This window comes from Cervus canadensis, chromosome 1, assembly GCF_019320065.1.
Source record: "Cervus canadensis isolate Bull #8, Minnesota chromosome 1, ASM1932006v1, whole genome shotgun sequence".
Taxonomy (NCBI): Eukaryota; Metazoa; Chordata; class Mammalia; order Artiodactyla; family Cervidae; genus Cervus; species Cervus canadensis.
In genome coordinates, this window is record NC_057386.1 from 1,969,979 (window position 1) to 1,995,844 (window position 25,866).

At 42.8% G+C, this 25,866-nt stretch overlaps 1 protein-coding gene and 1 pseudogene across 2 annotated transcripts in view; one reads left to right on the forward strand and one right to left on the reverse strand.

Moving 5' to 3' along the window:
* The window catches only part of ABCA10 (ATP binding cassette subfamily A member 10), a 57,061-nt gene that overhangs the window by 24,572 nt on the left and 6,623 nt on the right, over window positions 1-25,866 (reverse strand). For both annotated transcript variants that reach the window (XM_043448498.1, XM_043448425.1), the window contains exons 4-21: window positions 24,764-24,928; window positions 24,324-24,427; window positions 22,441-22,667; window positions 21,729-21,870; window positions 21,338-21,523; window positions 20,111-20,258; window positions 17,627-17,795; window positions 15,701-15,759; window positions 14,549-14,659; window positions 14,010-14,185; window positions 13,690-13,809; window positions 13,313-13,451; window positions 11,553-11,643; window positions 10,931-11,070; window positions 10,070-10,189; window positions 8,524-8,722; window positions 6,177-6,343; window positions 5,279-5,412 (exon numbers count right to left, since the gene is read on the reverse strand). In XM_043448498.1, the coding sequence (XP_043304433.1) occupies window positions 5,279-5,412; window positions 6,177-6,343; window positions 8,524-8,722; window positions 10,070-10,189; window positions 10,931-11,070; window positions 11,553-11,643; window positions 13,313-13,451; window positions 13,690-13,809; window positions 14,010-14,185; window positions 14,549-14,659; window positions 15,701-15,759; window positions 17,627-17,795; window positions 20,111-20,258; window positions 21,338-21,523; window positions 21,729-21,870; window positions 22,441-22,667; window positions 24,324-24,427; window positions 24,764-24,928 (2,597 nt within the window). The remainder of the gene's footprint in view (window positions 1-5,278; window positions 5,413-6,176; window positions 6,344-8,523; window positions 8,723-10,069; window positions 10,190-10,930; window positions 11,071-11,552; window positions 11,644-13,312; window positions 13,452-13,689; window positions 13,810-14,009; window positions 14,186-14,548; window positions 14,660-15,700; window positions 15,760-17,626; window positions 17,796-20,110; window positions 20,259-21,337; window positions 21,524-21,728; window positions 21,871-22,440; window positions 22,668-24,323; window positions 24,428-24,763; window positions 24,929-25,866) is intronic.
* Window positions 125-4,329, forward strand: LOC122441434 (annotated as a pseudogene).

Below are 25,866 nucleotides of genomic sequence, written 5' to 3' on the forward strand. Positions count from 1 at the left end.
GAATAAGAAGGAGACAATTAGCTTTTCCTTGACACTTCTCCCTACTGGAATTGGTACAAGAATGCCTTATTTTTGTAATTTAAGTGACTTATTCTAAAAATGAAATAAATGAACATTCACGAACATGGAAAGATGTCAAAGATCTAGATTCTATGTGACAAAGAAAGTCGTAGGACTTGTCTAATATGATTTCAATTTAGAAAATATATTTCTGAATGTGAGATCATTCTAGATATAGTGAGTTGTGTTTTTATAAAGGAAAAGAGTGTAGAAGATAATCACTAAATGCATTAACATAAATATAATATGAAAAAACAAGTGGAATTATGAAGAGAATTTTACCTTCTATGTTACATACTCCAGTAATGTTTGAATTAGTCTATTAAACAGTATTGCTTTTTTCTGCTTTATTGAGATATAGTGAAAGTCGCTCAGTTGTGTCCGACTCTTTGTAACCCCATGGACTGACTACACAGTCCATGGGATTCTCCAGACCAGAACACTGGAGAGGGTAGCCGTTCCCTTCTCCAGGGGATCTTCCCAACCCAGAATTGAACCCAGGTCTCCCGCAATGAAAGCAGATTCTTTACCAGCTGAGCTATCAAGGAAGCTTTACTGAGGTATAATTGGCAAATAAAACTGAGGTTATTTAAAACACTCAGAGTGTGCATAGCAGTGGGAGTTCCCTGGTGGTCTAGTGGTTAAAACCTGGTGCCTTCCCTGCCACAGCCCAGGTGCAATCTCTGGTTGGGGAACTAAGACCCCTTAAGTCATGCACTTCTGACAAAAGCTCAAGGAAAACATACACTTTTGATATGGTTTTTGGAGCAAATACTAAACAAATTGACATTTACCAAAGTGTTGTTTGTCCAATTCTGGATGAAGTTATTATGGGCTATAAGTGCACTATTTTTGCATATGGCCAAACCGGTACTGGAAAAACCTTTACAATGGAAGGTGAAAGGTCCCCTAATGAAGAGTATACTTGAGAGGAGGATCCTTTGGCTGGTATAAGTCCATGTACTCTTCATCAGATTTTTGAGAAAATTACTGATAATGGTACTGAATTTCCAGTGAAAGTGTCGCTATTGGAAATCTATAATGACAAGCTCTTTGATCTCCTTAATCTGTCTTCTGATGTTTCTGAGACTGCAGATGTTTGATGATACCCATAGCAAAAGAGGAGCAATAATCAAAGGTTTAGAAGAAATTACAGTACACAACAAGGATGAAGTCTATCAAATTTTGGAGAAGGGGGCAGCGAAAAGGACGACTGCAGCAACATTGATGAACGCCCACTCTAGTCGATCCCACTCAGTTTTCTGTTACAATACATATGAAAGAAACCACAGTTGATGGAGAGGAGCTTGTTAAAATTGGAAAGCTGAACTCGGTTGATCTTGACAGCAGTGAGAACACTGGCCGTTCTGGAGCAATTGACAAGAGAGTTCTGGAAGCCGGAAATGTTGATCAGTCCCTGTTGACTCTGGGAAGGGTTATTACTGCTCTTGTAGAAAGAACATCTCATGTTCCTTAATCGAGAATCTAAACTGACTAAAATCCTCCAGGACTCTCTTGGGGGACGTACAAGAACATCTATCATTGGAACAGTTTCTCCTGCATCTCTCAATCCGGAGGAAACTCTGAGTACATTGGAATATGCTCATAGAGCAAAGAGCATACTCGATAAGCCTGAGGTTAACCAGAAACTCACCAAGAAAGCTCTGATTAAGGAATATACAGAAGAGATAGAGCGTTTGAAACAGGATCTTGCTGCAACTCATGAAAAAAATGGAGTGTACATTACTGAGGAAAATTTTAGAGCTATGAGTGGAAAACTAACTGTTCAAGAGGAAGAAATTGTAGAATTTGTTGAAAAAAATTGCTGCTGTTGAGGAAGAGCTAAATAGGGTTACAGAATTGTTTATGGATAGTAAAAATGAACTTAACCAGTGCAAATCTGACCTGCAAAGTAAGACACAGCACTTGAAACCACTCAAAGACATTTGCAGGAAACAAAATTACAGCTTGTTGAAGAAGAATATATCACCTCAGCTTTGGAAAGTACTGAGGAGAGACTTCATGATGCTGCCAACAGGTTGCTCAATACAGTTGAAGAAACTACAAAAGATGTATTTGGTCTCCATTATAAAATGGATCGTAAGAAGGCAGTTGATCAGCATAATGCAGAAGCTCAAGATGCTTTTGGCAAAAACTTGAATAGTCTGTTTAATAATATAGAAGAATTAATTAAGGATGGCAATAAGAAACAAAAGGCCATGCTAGAAGTTCACAAAACTTTGTTTGGTACCCTGCTGACGTCCAGTGTCTCTGCACTAGACACTGTTACTGCAGCAGCACTTGGATCTCTCACATCGATTCCAGAAAATGTGTCTGTCTACACTTGTTTCTCAGATGTCTAGTGATATTGAAAGAACAGTCATTAGCAGCAGAAAGTGAAACTGTACTTCAGGAATTGATTAATGTACTTAAGACTGACCTCCTCAGTTCACTGGGAACAGCTTTATCCCCCACTGTGGCATCTATTGGAGAAGGCAATGGCACCCCGCTCCAGTACTCTTGCCTGGAAAATCCCACGGATGGAGGAGCCTGGTAGGCTGCAGTCCATGGGGTCGAGAAAGAGTCAGACACGACTGGGCGACTTCACTTTCACTTTTCACTTTCATGCATTGGAGAAGGAAATGGCAACCCACTCCACTGTTCTTGGCTGGAGAATCCCAGGGATGGGGGAGCCTCGTGGGCTGCCGTCTATGGGGTCGCACAGAGTCGGATACGACTGAGGCGACTTAGCAGCAGCAGTGGTATCTATACTGGAAATCAACAGTCAATGGAAGAATATTTTCAAGACTTCATCAATTGTGGCTAATAAGATAGAAGATCAGAAGAAAATGGATGGCTTTCTTAGTACACTGTGGAACAATCTACATGAACTAAAAGAAAATACAGTTTCTTCCTTGGCTGAATCACAGAAGGTGTGTGAAAACTTAACTGAAGACGTGAAGAAAGCAAAGAAAATCCATTCATAGGAACTTTACCAGTTAATCAGTCTTTGGGAGGAGAGACTCTGTGATTTGGAGGAAAACTGTAAAAACATCCAGATACCAGTTAGCAGTGTTCAAGAAAATACAGGGCAAACGCAGGAAACTATGAAACAGGAAGGTCTGGTTTCTTCAGAAAATTGCAAACAAAATCCCTCTCCTCGGACCTCACAGGAAGGAGACCGGCAACAAAGCCCAGGGCTCGGAACCCTGCAAGCTCGCCCTATCTGCGTCTCGCTACCGCCTGAATGTTCTTCCCCTTTTCCTCTTTCTTCTTCGCGGACGGGTTCGGCTGAGGTGCCATGGCTGTCCCCTGGGAGGGCCGGGTCACGAACTCGGGCGCCGTGGGGCACGGACCTGGGTGCCCTCCTCCCCTGCTGGGCGCTGGCATGCCTGCGGGGGTCGCTGTCGCCCAAGGGCCATGGCTGACTGTGGTGTCTGCCCCTCAGTAGCCCGAGCCTTCCAGTCACGGGCCTAGTCTCCGTCCCAAGAAACCAAGCAACCACGCCGCACCTCACTTTTTAAAAAGGAGCCGACTGGCCGGGCCAATGGCAGCGCTCGCGCGCAAAGCACCACGGGATGCGGTGTCGTCACCAGACCCCGCCCCAGGGCGTGGCCCGCAGAAAAGCAAATAGCTAGTCCTTCGGTGCCAGCCTGGAACTCGTAGTCTAGTGGGAGCCTGTCCCTGACTAGTGAACCAACGTCTCTAGGCCAGAGTTTCCTCATCTGCAGAATGGGGCTGATAGCAACTGTCTCTGTCAGACAGTTGTGTGAAAATTGAGGAGCTGGTGAGGGTAAATAGTTTAGGCTAGAATGACCATGTAAGCGCTCGGGAAACCTAGCCGTGATTGTAAATGATATTAGAGAACTATAAGATAGTGCTGTGGAAGCACAGAAAAGAGAGGTTCAATGCAAGCCCCTTTCTCGGAGGAAGCGTCCAGAATCGTCTTGAAGAATAATTAGGAAATGTTAAGGCTACCATGGGTACTAAATTGTGATGAAAAAGACACTGAATGTTACTTAAACTATGAATTTATCCTTTGAGTGATGAGAACTCGTCCTCGCCAAATTACAAGCAAGAAAGCAAGGTCAGATTTACATTTTCCTACTACGGTCCTGCAATAGCTGTTGCAGGCTCAATTTACCTGGCGCACCGTTCCCGCAGGCCTGTCAAGGAGGTTGCGCCAACGCCCGCGGCCGTCAGCCTACAATTCCCTGCAGGCTGCGCTCCCCGGTTCCTCTCACGCTCAGTGACCGCCTGCTTCCGTAGGAGTACTCTGGGCATTCTGGCAGTGTTCACGTTTACTTGACCAGATTAGATATGGGTCGCAGACCCAGGAAATAAAGAATCACGGGTCTGTGCTATACTTGGCTCTGGGAACTTCGCTTTGGGACCGTCCTTAGCCCACAGGAGCCTAGGTATCTTTGTAGTTTCCTAAGTGATGATGGCCAGATGGGGTGGAAATTTCGCCGGCCTCCTTAAGTGTTCCTTTGCTTATTAACCTACGTTCTTCCCCCAAGGAATCGACACATCTACAGCTCAAATGTATGGTCATCTCATCCTGCATAGTCGGTTGTCTACTGATATCATCTCTTAGATGGCTCACCAGCATCTAAACGAACCTATCCAAAATGGAACTCTTCACCCTAACTCCCCTTACCTCCACCCTGATCTTTCTCGTTTAGACACGTGGTTCTAACCAGACCTTTGATTCCTTTGTTCTCCTTGTCCAATGCAGACCTGTTGCTTTTATCACTTCTGCCCTCCACTCTAGTCCAAGTCTCTTTTATCTCTACCCTGAATAACTATTCTTAATAAACTCCTTAACAGGTTAAAAAAAAAAATTAAAGAATGTGGAAAATGTGCCCTGTAGAGGATTAAAATTTCATACCTTCTTCTAAAAAGCGGCAAAGCAGTGTTCAGGTTATATTGATTATAGAGTAATTGAGCTGCTTTTCTATGATTCATAATTATTTGGATGTGGCAAAAAGCCATGCATGATAAAAAGTACATGGAAGCAAAAAAAAAAAAAATATTCAGACCTATCATTTCCCTTGGAATTATAATTTGAATTGTTGAATGTGTGTGTCTTTTAGGCAAATGTACTGAGTGGTAAACAGAAGTAGATTTTTTTTCCTCCCCCTTTAAAATAAAATCTATTTAAAAATAGAATTTGGTTCCACAATCGTGTTTAAAAAGTACATGGGAGCAAAGGTACCTTGTGGCCACCAGACACGATGACGGCTCCATTGTAGGAAGGGTCGTCTGAGCCGTTTCTGTTTCCAGCATCATCTACTTCCAAGACGAGACCCTGACGCTTCAGGGACTGCACAACGTCTTCAATATCGGATCCTGAAGAAGCCCGTGAAGAAGGGCAGCACAAGAGCAGGAAAATCGATGTCAAAGCTTTAAGATGAGTTTCCCCTCGGTGAAGGAGGAGTAGCCTGACCGGGTGGAGCCCCCCAGTCACGCTCGGAGCGTGAGGAAGCGCGCCCTGTCGCCGGGACGTCAGGCTCCAGCCCACCCTCTCCAGGAACTCCTTTCTCTGGCAGTTCTTAGTCATTTCCTGAGAGACTCGTGATTCTCACGGAAATAAAACATTCCATCAGTGAATTGTACAGACTTTTCAGAACTCCGCAACGTCTGTAATTACAAGTAATACACACAAAATCCCCCCCTCAGGACCCAGACGTGTTTGCTCTGGTGACGCGAACAGTCCTGCTGGCCCGGGGACCTCAGCACGACGCTGACAGCCTGGTGACCGGGTCACGAGACCGGCAGGAAATCAAGCGAGCTTGACATTTTCTATTCTGTCCGTTATTTCTCGTGATTCGAAAACGAGTCCTTCAGTTTCCTCAACTTGAAGATGCGGCAGGCTAGACAAGCACTGCTCTCACCCCTCGTGTTGTTGTCAAGACAGGTTTGCGCTCCTCAAAGCTGTTTGACAGTAAAAATTGAGACTACGGACTTCCTTGGTGGGCCAGTGGTTTGGACTCCACGCTTTCACCGCTGAAGGCGTGGCTTCAGTCCCTGGTCAGGGAACTAAGATCCCACAAGCTGCATGGCATAGCCAAAAAAAAAAAAATTTGAGACTAAATTGAAGGTCTATTTCTCACCTGTATTGTTGATGATCAATAGATTGGTCAGAGGAGTTTGAGGGAGCTGTTCCAGAGAAAGGAAGTACATTCCGGGTGAAAACTCCCAGCGATCATCATGAAAAAACACTGAATACATGATCTTCTCGAAGATAGTGGGGATTAAAGCAATTCCGAACACCACTAACCTAAGTCAAAGAAAATGAAAACGTGAATCTAAAACATGTTCCTTCTGATTAAGTCACAGATACACTCTAAAGGCCAACCTATGGAAATTCAACACACAGATATGACATTTAGTTACACAAAATGGAACCTAGAGTGAGATTAATCTGAAAGTGGGCCCACATTTTTGCATAATTCCTATCACGTTGCTAGGTGTCCGAGGCGGACCGAGGACCAGCGGAGAAGGTGAGATCCAGAGGGTTCCTCCGCGGGCGTGCTGGCCGGACCAAGGACGTGCGGAAGAGTCTGCGGAGCCTCAGACAGCCTACCTAGGGACTGTTTTTAAAATGTCTTTTAACTCTTGTTGCTTTATTCTTTTCTTCTTTCATTTTTATTTTTTAAATTATAAAAGTATAATAACACATTTACAGGAGACTTGGAAAATACAAAGTGACATATAGTTCCACTATACGTTACAATTATTGTTTAGATAAATTAAGATTTTTAGTTGGGTTTCAGTATTAAAACTCTCAAAAATTAATAGAAAGAATAAACAGCAAAGTAGGATATATTAACAGTAGACCTGAAAAGAACAATGAGCCAATTCAACATAATAAAGATTTATCTGATATAAAACAGCGGGATGGATTCAGAGGGCCCATCTCGGGAGTTCTGAAGGGCAAGGAGCCGTGTTTCACACTGTGGCTTCAAGCGTGCCACATGCATGATTTCGAGTAAAACTTGACCTTCTGCCCGCTGTTGCTTGACATGTATCTTAACTTTGATGAAACTAGATGCAATACTGAATACACCAGCTTCAGATCCTAGAGCTCACTTCACCAACCATGAGTGAACACTTCCAAGCCATCTTTCTGCTTCGCTAGCAAGTATGTGCGTCCACTTTTTTCAAAAATCCCCTTCCTGTCAGACCTCAGACTCTGTCAGCCTCGCAGCTCCTAGAGAAAGAACGATGAAGCCCACCAGAGAGAACCTCCCTCTGGTCTTATCAACGATGAAGAAGACAGATCCAGGGACGTGCCCGAGGCCCCACTCCACCCCTCTGGTATCACGGGCAAGGCTCACATCAGAGGCCGGGCCTCAATGCTCCTCTGGACCTGCTCCTCGCTGCTCCCGGGACCTCCCACACTGAGCTCATCTTTCCTTCATCGTCCGTGACGCTCCTGCTACTGGCTCATTCCCATCATCACTGAAGCATGTTCTCTCTTCATAAAGAAATAATGAAATTTCCTTCTGACTGCAGTCTCCCTTCAGCTACTGGTCATAGAAAGAACAGCAGAAATTCCCTCTGTGGTCAGGCACCTCACAAGCATTATCTACGTTCAGGCTTTCTTTTCGTAAAACCTGAAGGACCTCCCTTTTGCCAAATAAAACAGATGCTTCTGGTTCTGAGCCGTCATTCTCCACCACTTGTTTGCTAATCCCTTCACGTTCTCTAGTCTTGGCTCAAAGGTGACCATTTCAATGAGACCAACACTGACCCACCTATTGGGAATGAACGCTAACTCCCTCCCCAGCTTCTTGGTCTACTCTGCTTTGTATAAACTATTATATAATGCATTTAGTTTTTACATTTATCACTTTTTACCTTTCCCCCCAGTCAGAAGGTAAACACTACCAAAAGGACACAGATCTTACTCAAACGAAGCAAGGAGAACAACTGTAGAACAGTTCATAGGCTTCAGTAAAGATGTGTGTTGTACTGAACAAACAGCATGGTTATTAGGGAGTTACTTAATTGGTGCTTTTCCCCCTGACAGATCGTACGTCTCAAGGCCTTTTCAGTGGCATTTACCACTGCAGGACGGTCCTGCAGGCACTCAAAAGAAACCTGTTACATGAATGAAGAAATCAATAGACTTATTTTCTTGGCATAGGACCTTTTTTGCATATATGGACTAAAGAGACTTGAAGAGTCTGATAAGGACTTCCCTGGCAATCCAGTGATTAAGAATCCACCTTCCAATGCAGAGGGCACAGGCTCAGTCCCTGGTCGGGGAACTAAGATCCCACGTGCCTTGCAGCAACTGAGTCCGAGTGCTGCAGCCAGAGAGCAGCCAGCAGGCCGCAGGGAGAGGCCGCGGGCTGCGGCTGGGACCCCACGCAGACGAGAGTAAGCAGGGGAGTAAATATTTTAAAAATAACAACAACAACAAAAACATTTTTTAAAAAGTGTGACACTCACAAGGACAGGAAAATCTTCCTCTCACTCCTCAACTTTAAGAAGCGGAGTCTCGCCACCGCACAGACCTGTCGTCTCCACAGAGCTGCAGAGCTGACGGTCTTTCTCACCTCAGGAAGGGAACAAAGAGCCTGCTGGGCTGCAGACTCGACGCCGGGGTCTGGGGTCACGTTGATTTCTGCCGGTCCCCCGACACCGGGATCTGTAACCATGTGATAAACTATTACAAGAGGTTACGTTGTTTACATTTTCTCTTTAGAAACTGTTGAGAAATGATGTTAGACTATTTGAAACAACACTTCTAACACATCAGCTACTGATATCCATAACTTTTGCATTCAAATCTTTCCTTCAAACAAATGTAATGGATGCACTTTTGGTGAGGGAGTGAGTCAGTTTGAGGACGTGGTTTCAGCGTCTAGAGAAGCATGACTTCATTTGTATCTGTAGCGAAAGCTCTTCACTGAGGGAATTTTGCAGAGCGTGTCTTATGCAAAAACGCCATGATAAATTTCTACAGCCGAATTTCCTAAAAATTCTCCTCCTTCCTTCATCTCCTCCAGAGGATCAGTTTATCACTGATGGTTGACAGTCAGTGACTTTTTCAGGACACCATGGTGTTAAGTTAGAGAAAGTCCATGAAGACCTCCTGTTTGAGTCCTACCACGCCACACGTGAGCTGTATGATTGTGGCTAATTGCTCAAATGTGTAAATCTCACTTTCTCACCTACGTCATAATATAAAGTCATTTATGGGGATTAAGAACAACAGAATCCTGGGTTTCCCAGGTGGGCCAGTGATTAAGAATCTGCCTTGGAATGCAGAGGACACGGGTTCTATCCCCGATCCGAGAAGATCCCACAAGCCTTGGGGCAACTAAGCCTGTGCCCTAGAGCCCATGCTTTGCAACAAGAAAAGCCGCCACAAGGAGAAGCCCATGCCCCACACTGGAGAGCAGGCTCCTCTTGCCACAACTAGGGAGCCCACACACAGCAACGAAGACCCCGTGCAGCCATAGATAAATAAACACTTTTAAAGAATAAAAATAAAATCAGGTTTAAAAGAAAAAAAAAAACCAGAATCCAACAGTTGAGCACTATGGCTGGTACATAGTAGGCTTCTAAATTCTTCAAATTATTATTACTATAAAAAGGGAAGATAACATCTTATTTAATTATCTGCCATGAATATGTTAATTAGAATGAGTTGGTTAGCTAGGCAAGAGAACATTCTTACAGGGAATGGCAAGAAAGAGACAAAACCCGGATTTAGGATGTTAGCAGAGAACTACGGAGGGACAGTGGTGGGCATCGCAGAGGGAAGAGATGAGAACCGACAGGGGACGTGCACAGGGTCACAAGGAGATGGGTCTGGTCCCAAGCCTGAAGATGTTACTGTAAAACATTTACCATACCTTAAAAGGTGGATGGCCCCCCTTATGCCTAATTCACCTTCTAGTTAGAATTCCACAGAAAAATCTATAAATATGAATTAACTCATGGTCATTTTCTTTTTCCTTAATTTCCTGCTAGACACACATTTTTATACCTGGCTCATCAATTGCCGATCTGCCTTTTAGGTTCAAGAATACTTCACTTAGAGTTGTCATGGAAACACCAAAATTCATTATTCCCTGGTCAGAAGAGTTTTCAAGGTCTCTGCAAAGATCTAAAAAGCAGAGTAATGAAACAATGCAATTAGTATTGGTAAAGAGTACACTAAAATACTAATTTCTAACAGTTACTCAAGATAGATAAATCTGAAAATATTTTCACATTAGGGATACCAGCAATTCAAGAAAAACATTCCTATAAGGTGTTTTCTTGTCCTTCAAATCATTTTTGTTATTGTACATCTCTATTGTAGTTCCATAAATTTAAAATCTCCTGAAATGCTATGGCCATGTGTGTGTTTGTATGTCTATTTAAAAACTCAAGAAAATTCAAAATAAAAATTCAGGAGGCATGGAGTAAACTGAATTTTCTTCTTTGTACTTTCCAAGTTTTTTTTATAATCAGTATCTGACATTCATAATTAAAATTATAATTTACCAGGAAACTACAGACCTGCTTATAAGTGTTTTAAAAATAAGGTTTATTGAGCCTGTATCTCAAACAGAAATAAAAGGTTTCTGCTGTTTCCGAAAAGATACAAGTCGAAGCTTCGTTTAATGCTGATGAAGACAGCAAACCCGAGTTTCTCAGTGGACTACATTCAGGGAAACTTAGCTGCTCTCTCATCAAAATCAGGTCTAAGTCACACACTCCATTACATTAGAAATGGGAGGGAGAGTACTTATGAATACTTTCATGTAGAAGCTTTAGAGCACAACTTGGAGAACTACGGAAAATGCAGTCAGCGTCATCGTGGACCAGTGGTTGTATTCTGTGTGATCACACAGTCTGTTACCTGGAAACTTGTCTGTTCTCTCCAGGGGCAACATATACACAAGTTTTTCTTCACTTTCTGCGGTTAACTTGGCGTCTGAGATGTGCTGTGTGATGAGGGATGTGATTCTCTCTGTATTGCACCTTTCATTCCTGTGTAAACTAAATTTTCAAAAGAGGCATGAGTCCTTGAAGTCCGTCTCCAAAACGACTGCTCACGAAAAGACAGTTTTTGGTTAAACAGTCTGTATACATTACAGGCATATCCTGCTAACATCAGTAACCGGTTCTGACATTCTAGGAAGTGGATTTGGAATACAATTTTAGACTTTTAAGACAAACCTTTTTATTAAAAATGATCAACTGCTTTTAGGGGGACACAACTGCAGATTTTTCCTATATAAATATTGTCAAAAATGTTGTATTGAAAGATACAGACATTTTTAGAAATTTGCATGCTTAAAACCAAGGTGTTTTAAGAAAATGTTAAAGAGGGAGATGTTTCGTAGTGTCTTTTGTAAATCAATCCCCTCCCCAAGTGAAGCTGACTTTTCTTACAGCTCTAAAGGATTACATGGAATTACAATATGATCACCTCTCTTGTGGATACAGTCTTATCAACAACAACACCCAGAATACGTTACCTTAAATGATATCCAATACCCCATTTCCGCTTCAGAAACAAAGACGACCCTGCACATCTGAGCTTCCCGTTAGACAGAAACACTTTCCTATCTGAGTAGAAAGAGAGAAAGAATAAATTTTGCAAATTCCTTATATAGAACATTCTCTACTCTGGAGACCAAAACTGGCTGGATTTTTCAGGGTGAATGCAACCTTGGTACCACTGAGTTCCTAGATGCTGCTACTTGCCCCCAGCCTCCAGCGTGTGACTGACAGTGGTGACCTGGGCACACAGAGGCTTGAAATGGACTTATGCACTGGGTCTTGCACTTTCAAGGCTCACTCAGTGCCATGAGAACCTGCCCGGACTATGACTCCTAGAAGATGTAATACACCTACAGGGGGCTGAGTTATCTAAGTTACCCTCGCAAAGGAAATGAATCCTAAATATTCATTAAAAGGACTGATACTGAAGATGAAGTTACAAAACTGTGGCCACCTGATGCAAAGAGCCAACTCATTGGAAAAGACTCTGATGCTGGGAAAGATTGAGGGCAGAAGAAGGGGACGACAGAGGATGAGATGGTTGGAAGGTATCCCTGACTCAATGGACATGAATATGAGCAAGTTCCAGGAGATAGTGGAGGACAGAAGCCTGGCGTGCTGCAGTCCATGGCGTCACGAACATTAGGACATGACTTAGCAACAACAACAAAAGCCAATGGTCATCCAACCCCCAGCTCAACTGCCAACTCTCCAATACATGGACCAAGTAAATGCTTATTGATTAAGGCACTGAGCTTCAAGATGGCTTGTGGCAGCACTTTTGAGATAGGAGATAACAGACACAAGAGATAAAGTCTATCTAACCTCACTTTCATGGGGGAAACTTCAGATACTCTTACAAGGCACATCAACAGCAAAAATTTCCCTCCCTTCCCTGAGACCCTTTCTGACTTCATTTTCCCAGATTCCTTCTCTACATGATCTCCTGCCTCACTGAAACAAGTCCTCCCCACCTGCCAAGATTTCCTAGGCAGAGTGTTTGCTGTATCTCTAATTCTCCAATCTTCACTCCCAACACCTCATTCAGTAAAATAAGGATCTCCGTAGAAGGGCACCAAAGGATTGCAAATTTAAAAAAAGAGTTTTTCCCAGCTAAATGTTCCTTTCTACTCAACAAAAAAATACATACTCTTGTATATGCATGTGCTAAGTCACTTCAGTGGGAAGCCACATATTTTCATATACCCATATATACAAACACACACACACATATACACAATAGAGCTTCCCAGGTGGCGCTAGTGGTAAAGAACCTGCCTGCCAGTGCAGGAGACGTGGATTTGATCCCTGGGTCGGGGAAATCCCCTGGAGGAGGGCATGGCAACCCACTCCAGTACTCTTGCCTGGAGAATCCCACGGAGAGAGGAGCCTGGCGGGCTACAGTCCATGGGGTCGCAAAGAATCGGACACAACTGAAGCTACTTAGCACGCACGCACATACATAAAGAAGTAACACTGGCATTTCAAATCTTTAAAAATACGCACTTGTGATTGATATAAACAGCCCGGAAAGTTACAGACAGGAAGATACATAAACTGTGAGTCTGAGAACTCACTGGCGGTCAGAATGCCCTGGAGGCCAAGTGCCACTTCCGGATGTCCTCTCTCAACGGCATGGCAAATGAGGTTCTCTTCTTTCCAACAGAAGTTAGAGAGAATCTCTCTCATATTAAGCCCTTGAATACCGAGTCAGTATAAAGAAACCAAGACTCACCAGCCAGGATGTCAGCCTCGTCCACGAACTGGGTACTAAACACGATCGTGTGGTTAGTTTTCCTCTCCTTCAGGAAGTTCCAAACGAGGTGCCTTGAGAAAGGATCGAGTCCAGCAGTTGGCTCATCCAGGAGCAAAACCTGCAGTGGAGAGCACGCTAGAGCATCTTCCGTTTAGAGAGAGGCTCTTCAGAAAACAACACGGAACCCAGTATGACGTCTGCATTCAAACAGTCCTTCATCAGATCCCTAACGGGCTTGCATGACCCTTTATTATAAATTTTCTCTCACGTTTGGCAACTAGAATGCAGTCTGGACTTTAATAATCATTTTACACCCTTCGATCCAAATTAATCTCAAAGATATTTTTATCTCTTACCTGAGGATCTCCTAAAATGGCAATCCCAAATGTGAGTTTTCTCTTCTGTCCACCACTTAAGTCTTTAGCAATAACATCTTGAATATTGTGCATGTCTAATTCCATTATAACTCCTTTTACCTATCAAAAACACCACATTAATAGAAAATATTTTACCTGAAGCAGTCTTAATTTGCTAATAGTTAGAAGGAATTTATTCTAGAACCCCATTAATTAATTTTTATTTATCAAAGAGTAAAGTAATAGTTGAACAAAAATATGATCAGGAGCAAACTAAGTAAATTATTTACAAAGTCATCAATTCTAACACATGTATCTACCTCTTGCTCCACTTCTTTTGGTGGAATCCCTTTTATTTTTGCAAATAGCCTGAGGTTTTCTCTCACAGTTAAAAAGTCAAAGTAGATATTAAATTGTGGACAAAATCCAGTATAATTTCTGATTTCTTCCATGTTTATTATTTCAGAGAGTTGGGTGTTGTAAATAGTGGCAGATCCTATAGATAAAAAAATGTAGGTCTTTAACACCAGGATATTAACTCTATGCAGAGTGATAATATAGGATATTCATTGAAGAAACTCCCATTTTATAGCTACATAATTAATACACTGAAAAGATGCAGATTATTTTCGACATAAATACTATTGTCCAGAGCAATGCGAAGTATACACGGAATGACAAATAATAGTGAAAAAGAGATACAAGCATTCTAATTTATGCAAACACGAAATAAATATTTCCCATTTTAAATGGCTCAACTTTGCAAAAAGCCTCTTTCAGAGAAACATTTGTCTTTCACATAATCAGAGTGAGGAAGCTGTTATATCAGCCACCTTGGTTTGTGAAATTCTCTTCTCACCTTCGGTGCAAACAGACCAGCCACTAAGTATGCTCAGCAACGAGGATTTACCAGCTCCACTGTGTCCAAGAATTGCCGTGAGCTGGCCTTCATAGATGTCAAGACATATGCCTATTTCAGGATAAAATGTGAAAGTTAGACTTTGGATTATACTCCAAAGAAGTGGGCCTTAAAAAAAAAAAACTGAAAGAGTAAAGTGTACCTCAGCACTTCATTTCATTTCACTGTATTTTAATAGGACTTCTTTATAATTATATATCTACTTGTGTCTATTTATGAAGACAAAGCATCACTTCCTCTGAATAAATTAGATCAAGACTGGGAATATAAATTCCCACTTTCTCCCTACCACAAATACTTTGAAGGTCAAGGGATATATACATTAATGTTAGAGAATAAAGCCAGAGATATGAGGATAAAACAAAGGAAGCAGAGTATGTATTAATACCTCCTGGACAAAGGCAAGTCTCCATTTCTGTTAAGAGGCAGTCTCGCTGAGGGTCCCAGAGCCAGATCCAGAGGCGTAGGAGCAGCGTATGCCGTCTACTCTATCTTAGCAGGGGAGGGGGTCCGTAAGGACAGGTGCTCAAGCCTGCCTGGCACCAGTCAGCTCTGATCTATCACCAGTGTGGATGTGGTCTCAGCGAGGCTGCTGGGATCCAGCAGGCGTCACAGGCACCTTCACACATGCATGCTTACAACTTGACAATGTTTTAGCATTTGCAAAATTATCTAACGCCATTGAGAAACAGCAAAGAGTTCTATGAGCATCCCAGAATTTTTAAGGGACTCCCTGAAGACGTAAATCGTGGGGTTAAATTGTGAGAGAATCAAAAATAAAGCAAAACACAGCCCAGAACAGATGATGAAAAGCCCTATGAAAATATTAATACCAACAAATCTGGTGATGCTCCAAGCTAGAGTCAAAGATTATACACCAGCATGATTAGTACAATCCGATTTCTTAGAATGTCTCATCCATACATAGAAAAATATGTATTAGTGATTATGCCTCATAGTAGAAATTTTAAAAAAATTTTCCTTTTATTTATATTCGTTCTCTAATTTTCCATTATGACTATTTGTATTTTTAAGAAACGAAAAACATTTTAAATTAGAAACATCAAAACAATTTGAAGCTGTTTTCTTTACCTTGCAATGCTTCTACTTTTTCGGGCTTTCCTTTATATTCTTTTCTAAGATTTCTGATTCTGAAAGAAGATTAAGCAACTATGAGGTGAATACAGTTTCTAATGACACAGATGACGCTACCTGCCAACACTACCACTCATGATTGACCTTAAACTTCACCAAAGGAGAGATTTATTGTCCGAGTTCTCAGGAGCATGGTGGGAATACCGGCTGAGCGAGGGGATGGAGGCAGGATCGGCTTCCAGCAAACTGGTAAGAGGATCCATCTTAACGGGAAGAGGAGGGAAAAGCCCCTGCCATGCCCAGAGGGATTTCCACGGAGGCTCAGATCGCACCACGCGGGCATTTCATGCCTTCCGGCTGCATTAGCAAATGAGGGGGCGCTACCGTGGGAAGAGAGTCAGCCAGAAGCGAAGGAGGGGGGCGGCGGAGGGAGGCTTCCCTCTCTTGGTTATTCAATCGTTCCCTCTTCCTCGGGCAAATTTATCAAAATAATAGTAGTTTCTGCTCTCTGTCTCATTTCTTGTCCCCACCTTCATTCCCCACCTAAGACGCAGAGCCCGGGACTCCACCACGCTACTGAAGCCATTCTCAATGAAGTTACCCATGACGTCCCAAGCAGCACGTCCAGCGGTCACTTTTCAGCCCTTGTTTCATAAACCTCATCACTGACTTGACAATTGCACACCCTTGTCTTCTTGTCCTTAGCTCTGTTCCCTTCTGGTTCCACCTCGTTCTCAATATTCCTTCTGGGCATACCTTATGGACTCCTTATGGACTCCATACTGACCAACTACTTTTCTTATTCTCAGATCTTTGCCATACAGTATCACCCCCTCTTTCTGCTTCCTCTCTTACCAAAATTCTCATTCTCAGATTTGTGTCTTTAGACCTTTCTTCAAAGCTTCAGATTTACAAACACAGCCTTCTATTATATATCCGTACATGGATATCAAATCCAAATGGATAATAAATTGACATATACACAGCTCCTTTTATGTAACAGACATATTGCTTAATTATCTCACTGACTCAAGAAGAAGTCACTGTACTGTGGAATTTCTTGGGAAGAAATGAGGCTTGGAGAGCTCAGAGTTTACCAGAAAGTCACGAAGATACTAATTATTAAATCTTTCAGGATGAAAGCAAAAATATCTGAAAGAAAGGAACTTTCAAAAACACATCATCAACTAATGCAGATTCATGTTGATGTATGGCAAAACCCATCACAATACTATAAAGTAATTATACTCTTAACTAAAAAAAATTTTTTTAAAGAATGAAAACACATCATCCAGAATGGATAAAGAAGTTGTGGTACATACATACAATGGAATATCACTCAGCTCTAAGGACTGTGTTTGAGGCAGCTCTAACAAGATGGACGAATCTAGAGCCTATTATACAAAGTGAAGTAAGTCAGAAAGAGGAAGACAAATACCGCATGTTGACGCGTATGTGTGGAATCTAGAAGGATGGTACTGATGAGCCCATCTGCAGGACAGCAAGGGAGGCGCGGCCACAGAGAACAGGCTTGTGGCCTCACTGGGGGAAGGAAAGGGTGGGACGTGTTGACAGAGGCTCTGACACACACGATCCTTTGTGAAACAGAGAGTCATGGGGATTTGCTGCCTGACTTGGAGCTCAAACCGGTGGTCTGTGACAAGCTAGAGGGGTGGGACGGGGTGGGATGGGGTGGGAGGCAGGTTCAGGAGGGAGGGGACGTGTGTGCACCTGTGGCTGATTCACACTGATGTATGGCAGAAACCCACAGAACATTGTAAAGCAGTTATCTTCCAATTAAAAATAAATAAATTTTTAAAAACCACATCATCCATAACATTTGACCAGTGGTTGCCCTTGCGGCAAGTTAATTTATCACACTTTTACCTCAACGTGCACAGAGCCACATAAACTGTTAGTCACCTTATGGCTTCTTTTCCGTGGAACTCTGGAGACACTGGCTCAAAAGAATCATCGCAGGAGAGCTCAGAATTCATTTCATTCCCGAAGACCTCACGGTGAGTGTTTTTGTGTTGGGACCAAAAGGAAGACTTCAGGAAAAACAGTGGTGAATGCCGCTGGCCATTTTCATCTGAGCCATAAAGACATGATTCCATGTTGAATCAAGCAAACAGCATCAGTGAAGAACTGCACCTGTCACAGTGTAGCTTGATAGCAATTTTTTCTACACGTTAATGACTCCTATTCATTTTTTCCAGTTTTATTGAGAAATAATTGCCATAAATAATTATATAAGTTTAGGGAGTGCAGCATAATGGTTTGATTCACAAAAAGTGTGAAATGATGACCACAGCAGGTTCAGCTAACATCCTTCATCTCATAGAGATAGGATGAAAAAAGGAAAAAAAATTCTCCTTGTGATGAGAACTCAGGATTTATTCTCTTAGCAGCTTTTCCACATATGACACAGCATGTTACCTACAGTCGTCACGTGTGCATGGACACTATATATCTTATAACTGGAATTTTGTACTTCTCGACTGCCTTCTTCTAATTTTCTCTCCATATCCCTCCATTTTGCTATTTTTGTTGTTTAGTCACTAAGTCGTGTCTAAGTCTTTATGACCCCAATAGACTGTAGCCCACCAGGCTCCTCTTTCCACGGAATTTCCCAGGTAAGAAAACTGGAGTGGGATGCCATTTCCTGCTCCAGGGAATCGTCCTAACCCAGGGATCGAACCTGCATCTCCTGCATGGGCAGGCAGATTCTTTACCACTGAGCCACCAGCAAAGTTCTTACCTCCATATACCCCTGTATGTGAAGGGTAGAGTCAATTAAAATATTTGACATTCAAATGAACTTATATTCTAATGATAAGAAATGAGAATATAGAGCAACAGTTAAAAGAAAGGGCAGCTATGGATCTAAAGCATCAGAGAAAATAAAATGAGGTGGAACTTTAATGATATATCCACGAAACATGAATTTACTGGTGACAAGAAGAGGAAATTCAATAGACTTTTCCAGAGACTATAGGAGAATTACAGCAACACAGAGTTTCTACGTGTCATGTTGTATTACAAGCCATCACTGTAAGCAGATACAAGGGGATAAGCTCAAACAAGGGCCACGCCAAGAGAGGAACTGATGTGGGGGACACAACATGGAACTGCCCGAAGGAAAAGAAAGATGCTGGGGACGTGGAGGGAAACATAAGGGAAAACCAGAGCTGGAAAACAAGGGGCTTTGAAGAGAGAGACAAAAAGAAGAGTGCGATGAGGCTTCAGAAACTGAATGTGGGCAAGAGGACAGGCTCGAGGATGAACCTGAGCTGAGAACAGCCAGCGGCGAGCTGGTCAGAAAGGGAAGCCGCGCTGTGAAAAGTGCGGAAATAAAAACTGGGAGAGACACGGATCTTTATGCGTCTTCATTTTACTCGAAAAAGAAAAGCATACTAATTATGAACACGTGGAGGACTTAACAAGAAAGAATAGAAATGCTGCCAATTAAAACAGGAATTAAATTCTAGATGGAAGTACTGGAGAACAAGCTTTTTCACATAGTTAAATTGCCCATGCCACCAAGGGGTTTCCCTGGTGGCACAGATAGTAAAGAATCGGCCTGCAACGCAGGAGACCTGGGTTCAGTTCCTGAGTCGGGAAGATCCCCCAGAGGAGGAAATGGCAACCCACTCCAGTCCTCTTGCCTGGAGAATCCCATGGATGGAGGAGCCTGGCGGGCTACAGTCCACAGGGTCACAAAACTGTCGGACATGACTTATCAACTGAGCACACACACAAAAGGGAATACAGGTGTATTAGTTCCTGGGATTGTGTGTGTAGACTACACTTGAGTTTTATAATAATTGTTTAAAAGTTGGTTGTAGAGTTTATTATTTTATTTGTAGAACATTATATAAAGCATTCCCGTTAGACTGATTTTTTTCACAAAAGGAACAAGAGAAGAAGTTATCCATTAACTTTGCACTGTAAATGTTAATATTTTGAGATGCAGAAGAACAAGTTTACTAGAGCCAAATATTAGCAGGAATGATGTAATGAGCTATCTTATCTTATGGCTGTGAATTCAAGTGCTAAAAAGCAGTATTCTCTAATGGTTGATATAAGTGTCTCCTTTCCTCTCCCCAGTTAATACACACACACACACACACACACACACACACACACACTCTTTACTTCTTACTTTTATAAAAGATATAAACCAACAGAAATGCAAGTGGTTTTTCATTAAAATGTCTCAACAAAATAGTTCCATTCAGATCATTAAATAGATGAAAATGAGGAAATTACTGTTTTGGATGTTTTTCCTTTCCTCTGCAATCAGAAATGCTTTTAAAATGACAAGTCAACAAACAAATGGACACCACTTTTCAAGACACAGAATTACTTTAAATTCAACTCTAATGACATCACACTATTACTTACCAGGCAAAACATGCTCAAAATATAATGTTAACGTCAAATAGAGCAGAGTGTCAAATGCCAGAAGGAAGAAAATCACTATCATTGTGTATGACTCTCCAGAGGGATCAGGGAAAACAACAGCACTCACGTGATACTCCTGATGTGAAATCTGAGACCACAAAGAATATAATACAGTCAAAGTTAGGTAAACCTACAAAACTGAAGTTTTTTTTAATGATGTTGCATAAGCAAATACAATTTTAATTTTAATATTCCTTTTCCTTAAAAAAATGCATGGTGAAGTTGTGAGTAGCAACGCTGCTTTTGACAAACAAAATTATTGTCACCGAGTGGGAAATGCTCTAAGAGAAGGTAGGACAATGGAAGAACAGAAACTTAATTGATTCATTAATCAGAAATCTTCAGGAAGGGGATTTAGAGAAGTGGGAAAGCAACCAAAAATAATATATTCTGGGAAGAGAAACCCAGAGAGGGCAGGGAAGTGAGAGGCCTTTTGAAGGAAGTATGAAAATCCGCATGTTGCAGACGTGTTCAAACATTAGATAAGTACTGAAGACTTGAGGAGGTTGATTTTAAGGGTAATAAAGATAAAACAGATGATGAAGATCATAGCTAAGCTTCACCTTGCGTTGTTCTAGCCTCATACATAAATAACAGCACAATTACCCATGAGCTCGATTCCAACATCCTGACTTTGCAGACGAGCAATGAGAAACCCCAGAAGCCCGGTGACCCACCCAGGGGGACTCAGCGGGAAGGGACAGGACTGATTCTAACCCATGGGGCCCGGCCCGCACCCCGCTCAGACCGTGAGCAATTATTTTTCTCATTTAAATTTCCTAAGAGTTTACAAATGATCTGTTTGGTAACTCTGATAAGATCTTTTTTAAAGATTTTTTTGGATGTGGACCATTTTCAAATTCTTTATTGAACTTGTTACAATATTCTTTCGGTTTTATGCTTTCTTTTTGCTTTTCTGGTTTTGGCCGAGAGGCCTGTGGGATCCTAGCTCCCTGACCAGGGATGGAGCCCGCACCCCCTGCGTTGGAAGGTGAAGTCTTAACCACTGGGTCCCCAGGGAAGTCCCGATAAGATTTTTTATTTAACTTTTCAATAGCATAATTTCTTAAAATGCAGGGTGATTGATCATTAAGCTTGAGGAAGTACCAAACTGTCTCAATAATGCTGAAACTCTAATAAATAGTCACTAGATGGCTGCGTTCTTACCTGAGCCATTCCAGCAGTGAAGGCAAAAGGGCTGAACAGACATAAAGCCCACCCCAGTGACGGCGGGAGCGGACTGTACAATGCAGTGAAGCCCAGGCAGCCCCAAAACACGGTGACGAGAGCGCCAGCCACGCCGGTCAGGATGGGTCTCTTTATCAGCACGCAGAGAAGGAAAGCCAGTGCTATCTGAAGGAAGGAAGAAAAGTTCCAGGGGGTATATTTTTTCCACTGAGAATCACAAATAGCAATATTCACTCGTTCATCACATGAACATACAGAAACCAGAATACAAAATGAGAAGCTCTAGGCTACCTATATCCTGAAGAAACATGGTTACTGGCTTATATATCTGAGACTTGTAGGATGAGAAAAGCATGTTTTGCCAACTCACCAAAGACAGGCCATACAGAGTGAAAAGCGTGACTAGCACCATGAAGCCAGTAAGGATAATCATTTGGAATAATTTTATGACCAGACTCATAAAAATGGATGCAATAAAGACAAAGCCAGCATACATCAATGCCCAGGAGAGCCTACGGTAGAAACAAAGAATTAATTCAGAATGTCGCACGTACGCAAACACGTGAGAGGTGGTATACAAGAGTTCAGAGCACACGTTCCGAAAACGAACAGACGGGGGTCAAGTTGGCTATAAACGCGTGGCTCTGTGCTCTCTAGCTGTGTGATGGGGGCAAGTCTCTCTTCTCACTTCATCTGTAAAATGGGAGTGACTGTGTTAACTATCTCAGACGGTTGTTCTGAGGATTCAATGAAATAATGCCCATGAAGACTTTAGCCTAGCAATTATTAAAATTATCTTAACAAACACACAACGAATGTTAAAATTAACATTATCACTGCCGATCAGTCGCTAAGGCGTGTCCGACTCTTTGCAACCCCATGGACTGCAGCTCACCAGGCTCCTCTGTCTCCCACCATCTCCCGGAGTTTGCTCAGCCCCGTGCCCTTTGAGTCAGCGATTCTATCTAACCATCTCGTCCTCTGCCACCCTCTTCTCCTTTTGCCTTCAATCTTTCCCAGCATGAGGGCCCTTTCCAATGAGTTCCCCCCAGGTATTAACGTGGGATACACAGGTAACTCACCAAAATGCTGACTGTCGGAGACCCATCCCTGTCATCAGCGTCTTAAATTTTTTTCGTTCCTTTGTAATGTTTAATGATGCAACATACACAAAAGGGGAGAAATAAATAATACAAATAAAAATAAACCATTCATTTACAATTTCTCCCTTAGAAATGAAAGGGGGTGTCCTCATATTTATTCCAACAACTGATGTCAACTCTTCCATCACAGAATGATTCGTTGTGACCTAAATTGGGATGTTAACAAACAAATGCATTAGGTTAACTATAGAAGAAATAGACTAGAAAACCACAGTCTTTTTTTTTCATTTTCATATAGAAGAATTTATATATTTCTAGCAGCTTAAAATATGGTGAGATAGAGGTGGAGGGAGAAAGATGAGGCTGGATACATAAATGACTCTCACAGTTCAGGCAAGAGATGACCATGACCTGAATACGCGCTGGTGGCAGAATTGAAGAGAGGTGAGTAGAGCTGAGCTTACAATTAGCAGGGCTGGATGAGAGAGAAGAGTAACGGTGAAGCAGAGGAAGTGATCCCTGATAACTCCCCAGTTAAGTGACTGGCTTTGGCATTCACTGGAGATAGAGAAAAGGCTTCCCAGGTGACTCAGTGGGTAAAGAATCTACCTGCAATGCAGGTTCAATCCCTGGGTCAGGAAGATGGCAACCCATTCTGGCTTGGAGAATCCCCATGGACAGAGGAGCCTAGTGGGCTACAGTCCTCGGGGTCTCAAAGAGTTGGATACGACTGAGCATGCATGCATGAGATAGAGAAAATTTTTTAAAGGCTCGGTCATGTGTAGAGAAAAACGCCCACATTCAGTTTTGAACATACAAATCTGAATTGTTTATGGGGCATCAAAGTAAATAGTCAGCTACTCAGGACTACAGTGGTACCAACCTTGTCCATCACCTGTGTTTGTAAATAGTTTTACTGCAATGTAGTCAGGCATATTGGTTTATGAGTGCTTCCACATTAAAAATGGAAAGTTGAGTATTTGCAACAGAAACTGCTTGGCCCCCAGACCGCAGAATACTTGCTCTCTGGTCCTTTAAAGGACAAGTTTACTGGTCAACAATTAAAGCAGAGTTCTTACAGTTATCAGCATGCAAACTGTAAATAAATTTATGGTAAAGGATGACACCGTGTCGAGAAAGTATGGAGAAAAACGCGTTGAATAAAACCTTGTATAACTACAGATTGGGGAGTGCAACGATGCGTAAGATTGCAAGAACACTGAGAAGAATTGCTCAAAAAGTGAAGGAAAACCAGGTGAATGCTGTGATATTTAGTTAGAAGACCAGGAAAGATAAGGAAGGAAAATGCCACGTGTTAATGGACATGAGTGTTGCTACTGACCTCAGAAAAATCATTTTGGTGGCATGGTGGGAACAGGAATTTTATTGAGTTGAGTTGAGCTTAAAGGAAGCAATGCTTTCAAGAAGTAAAGATGTTAAGGGGAAAGAGGGTGTTTGAGGAACCGTGAATGGGAGAAGGTCTTGATAAGAAGGAAAGACACTGATCATTTTAAGGACTGAAGAGAATTTCGTTGAAAAGGGGAAGCTGAAGAAAGAGGTCATGGACGAGAAAACCCATTGTGCAACCTTCCTGGTACTGTGGGCAAGGATCGTGTTTCCAGCCCTGGCACTGAGGAGGGGCAGGAAGGACGGGGAGGGAGAGCGGGTGCAGGGGGCAGGTCTGTGGTTCCACATCGTTCATGCTGGAAAGCGGGAGGCTATGCCTCCGACAGCTTCCGTCTTCTTGGAGAAGGAAACAGAGCAGCCTCTCCTAGGAGGGCAGGATGGAGGAGGAGGCAGGGATGACACATGGGGGAGAAGTACAGAAGATTTAAATCAGGTCTTGGAGGCTGGGCACTTACTTCTATAATTGCAGCATTAATTGCAGTTTGAAAAGCCACAAACCCGCTTTCCCAGTATGTTGACAGGAGACAGAAAGCTTCATCCTCTAGAGCCAAACAGTGGTCTTTAAAGAAGAAAAACATGCACATCATTACGCAACGGAAATCAATGAATGGAATGAAAACATTAACCCTGGTTCTAAAGTGAACTCTCTGAGAGTCCGTTCAAAGTCCAGGATGACAAAATCCAGAGCATTTTTAAAGCAAAACTGCAACAAAGGAGCACATCTTAAACGGCTGACAAAACAGTGAGACTCATCCTGTAAGGAAAACATCCTGAAGTTCAGAAATGAAAAGCACACTGCTTCTTTTCTTGACCTTATTAACGTTTCCATCAGGCACTTCCCATAGAGGACTGGACGAGGCAGCAAAGACGACTGCAACCAGTTCCCGGTGGTTACCTGAGTACTCGAAGTTCTCTCTCATGATCGGGACTCTGTGTCCCCAGCTGAACTTCAGCCGGTATGAGAAAGTGTCGTTGAACACAATCCCCACCATCTCAGAGTCGTTTCTTGGATCTACTCTGTCCATGGAGTCTTCACTAGGGATCCCAAGGATTGTTCTTCCTGCCAGGTGTGAAAAATAGGACTGATTACATAAACTTTACTACTAGAGGACACAAGACCAATAGCAATCATTTAGGTTTCCCAGGCAATTATTGGTGCTATGGGTGCCTGTGTGCTAAGCTGCTTCAGTGGCCTGCGACTCTTTGTAACCCCACGGACTGTAGCCCGCCAGGCTCCTCTGTGCACGGGGTCCTCCAGGCAAGAAGACTGGAGAGGGTGGCTATGCCCTCCTGCAGGGCATCTTCCCGAGTCTCCCGCACTACCGTCTGAGCCTCCGGGGTAGCCCACTGCTGCCATGTTATGGCACCACCAAGCAGGTGCCTCTGAGGGCTGAAAGTCTTTCCTATTGCTTAAGGCTCCATGTAAATACGTGAGAAGATGTGAACGATATGCCACTGACTCTGAACCGCAGAGGTTTGGGCTGCACGGGACCCCTCAAGTGTGCATTTTTGCCCGAAGTAAATGCTGCGTTACTGCACCGTCCAGGCACTGGTGAATGTGAGGCCGCAGAACCCTGAATGGAGGAAGCTCAGACGCTGAGGAAACACAGACACAGGGGCCAACGAGGAATTACTCGGATCTTCAACTTCCTGAAGAGTAGGTTCCTCTAGCCCCACGGAGGTTCAAGGGTCAACTATATGGTTTTTTAAAAAAGCAGTTGTGTGTGTGCTCAGCTGTATCTGACTCTTTGAGACCCCGCAGACTGTAGCCCACCAGGCTCCTCTGTCTATGGTGTTTTCCAAACAAGAACTGTCCTGGCTTGCTACGGGGTTTAGTGATGTCTGGGAGCATCAACTTCCGGGCCTGTTTCTTTGTCTAAGGATTTACTTCCCTAACCTTATGGCCCAGAGGGCTGCTGCTCTGACGATCCTCCAGGACTTGAATTTGGGGCAGAAACAGAACAGCACCCGGTCCTCAGTTAGACAGAGTGGGGCCTT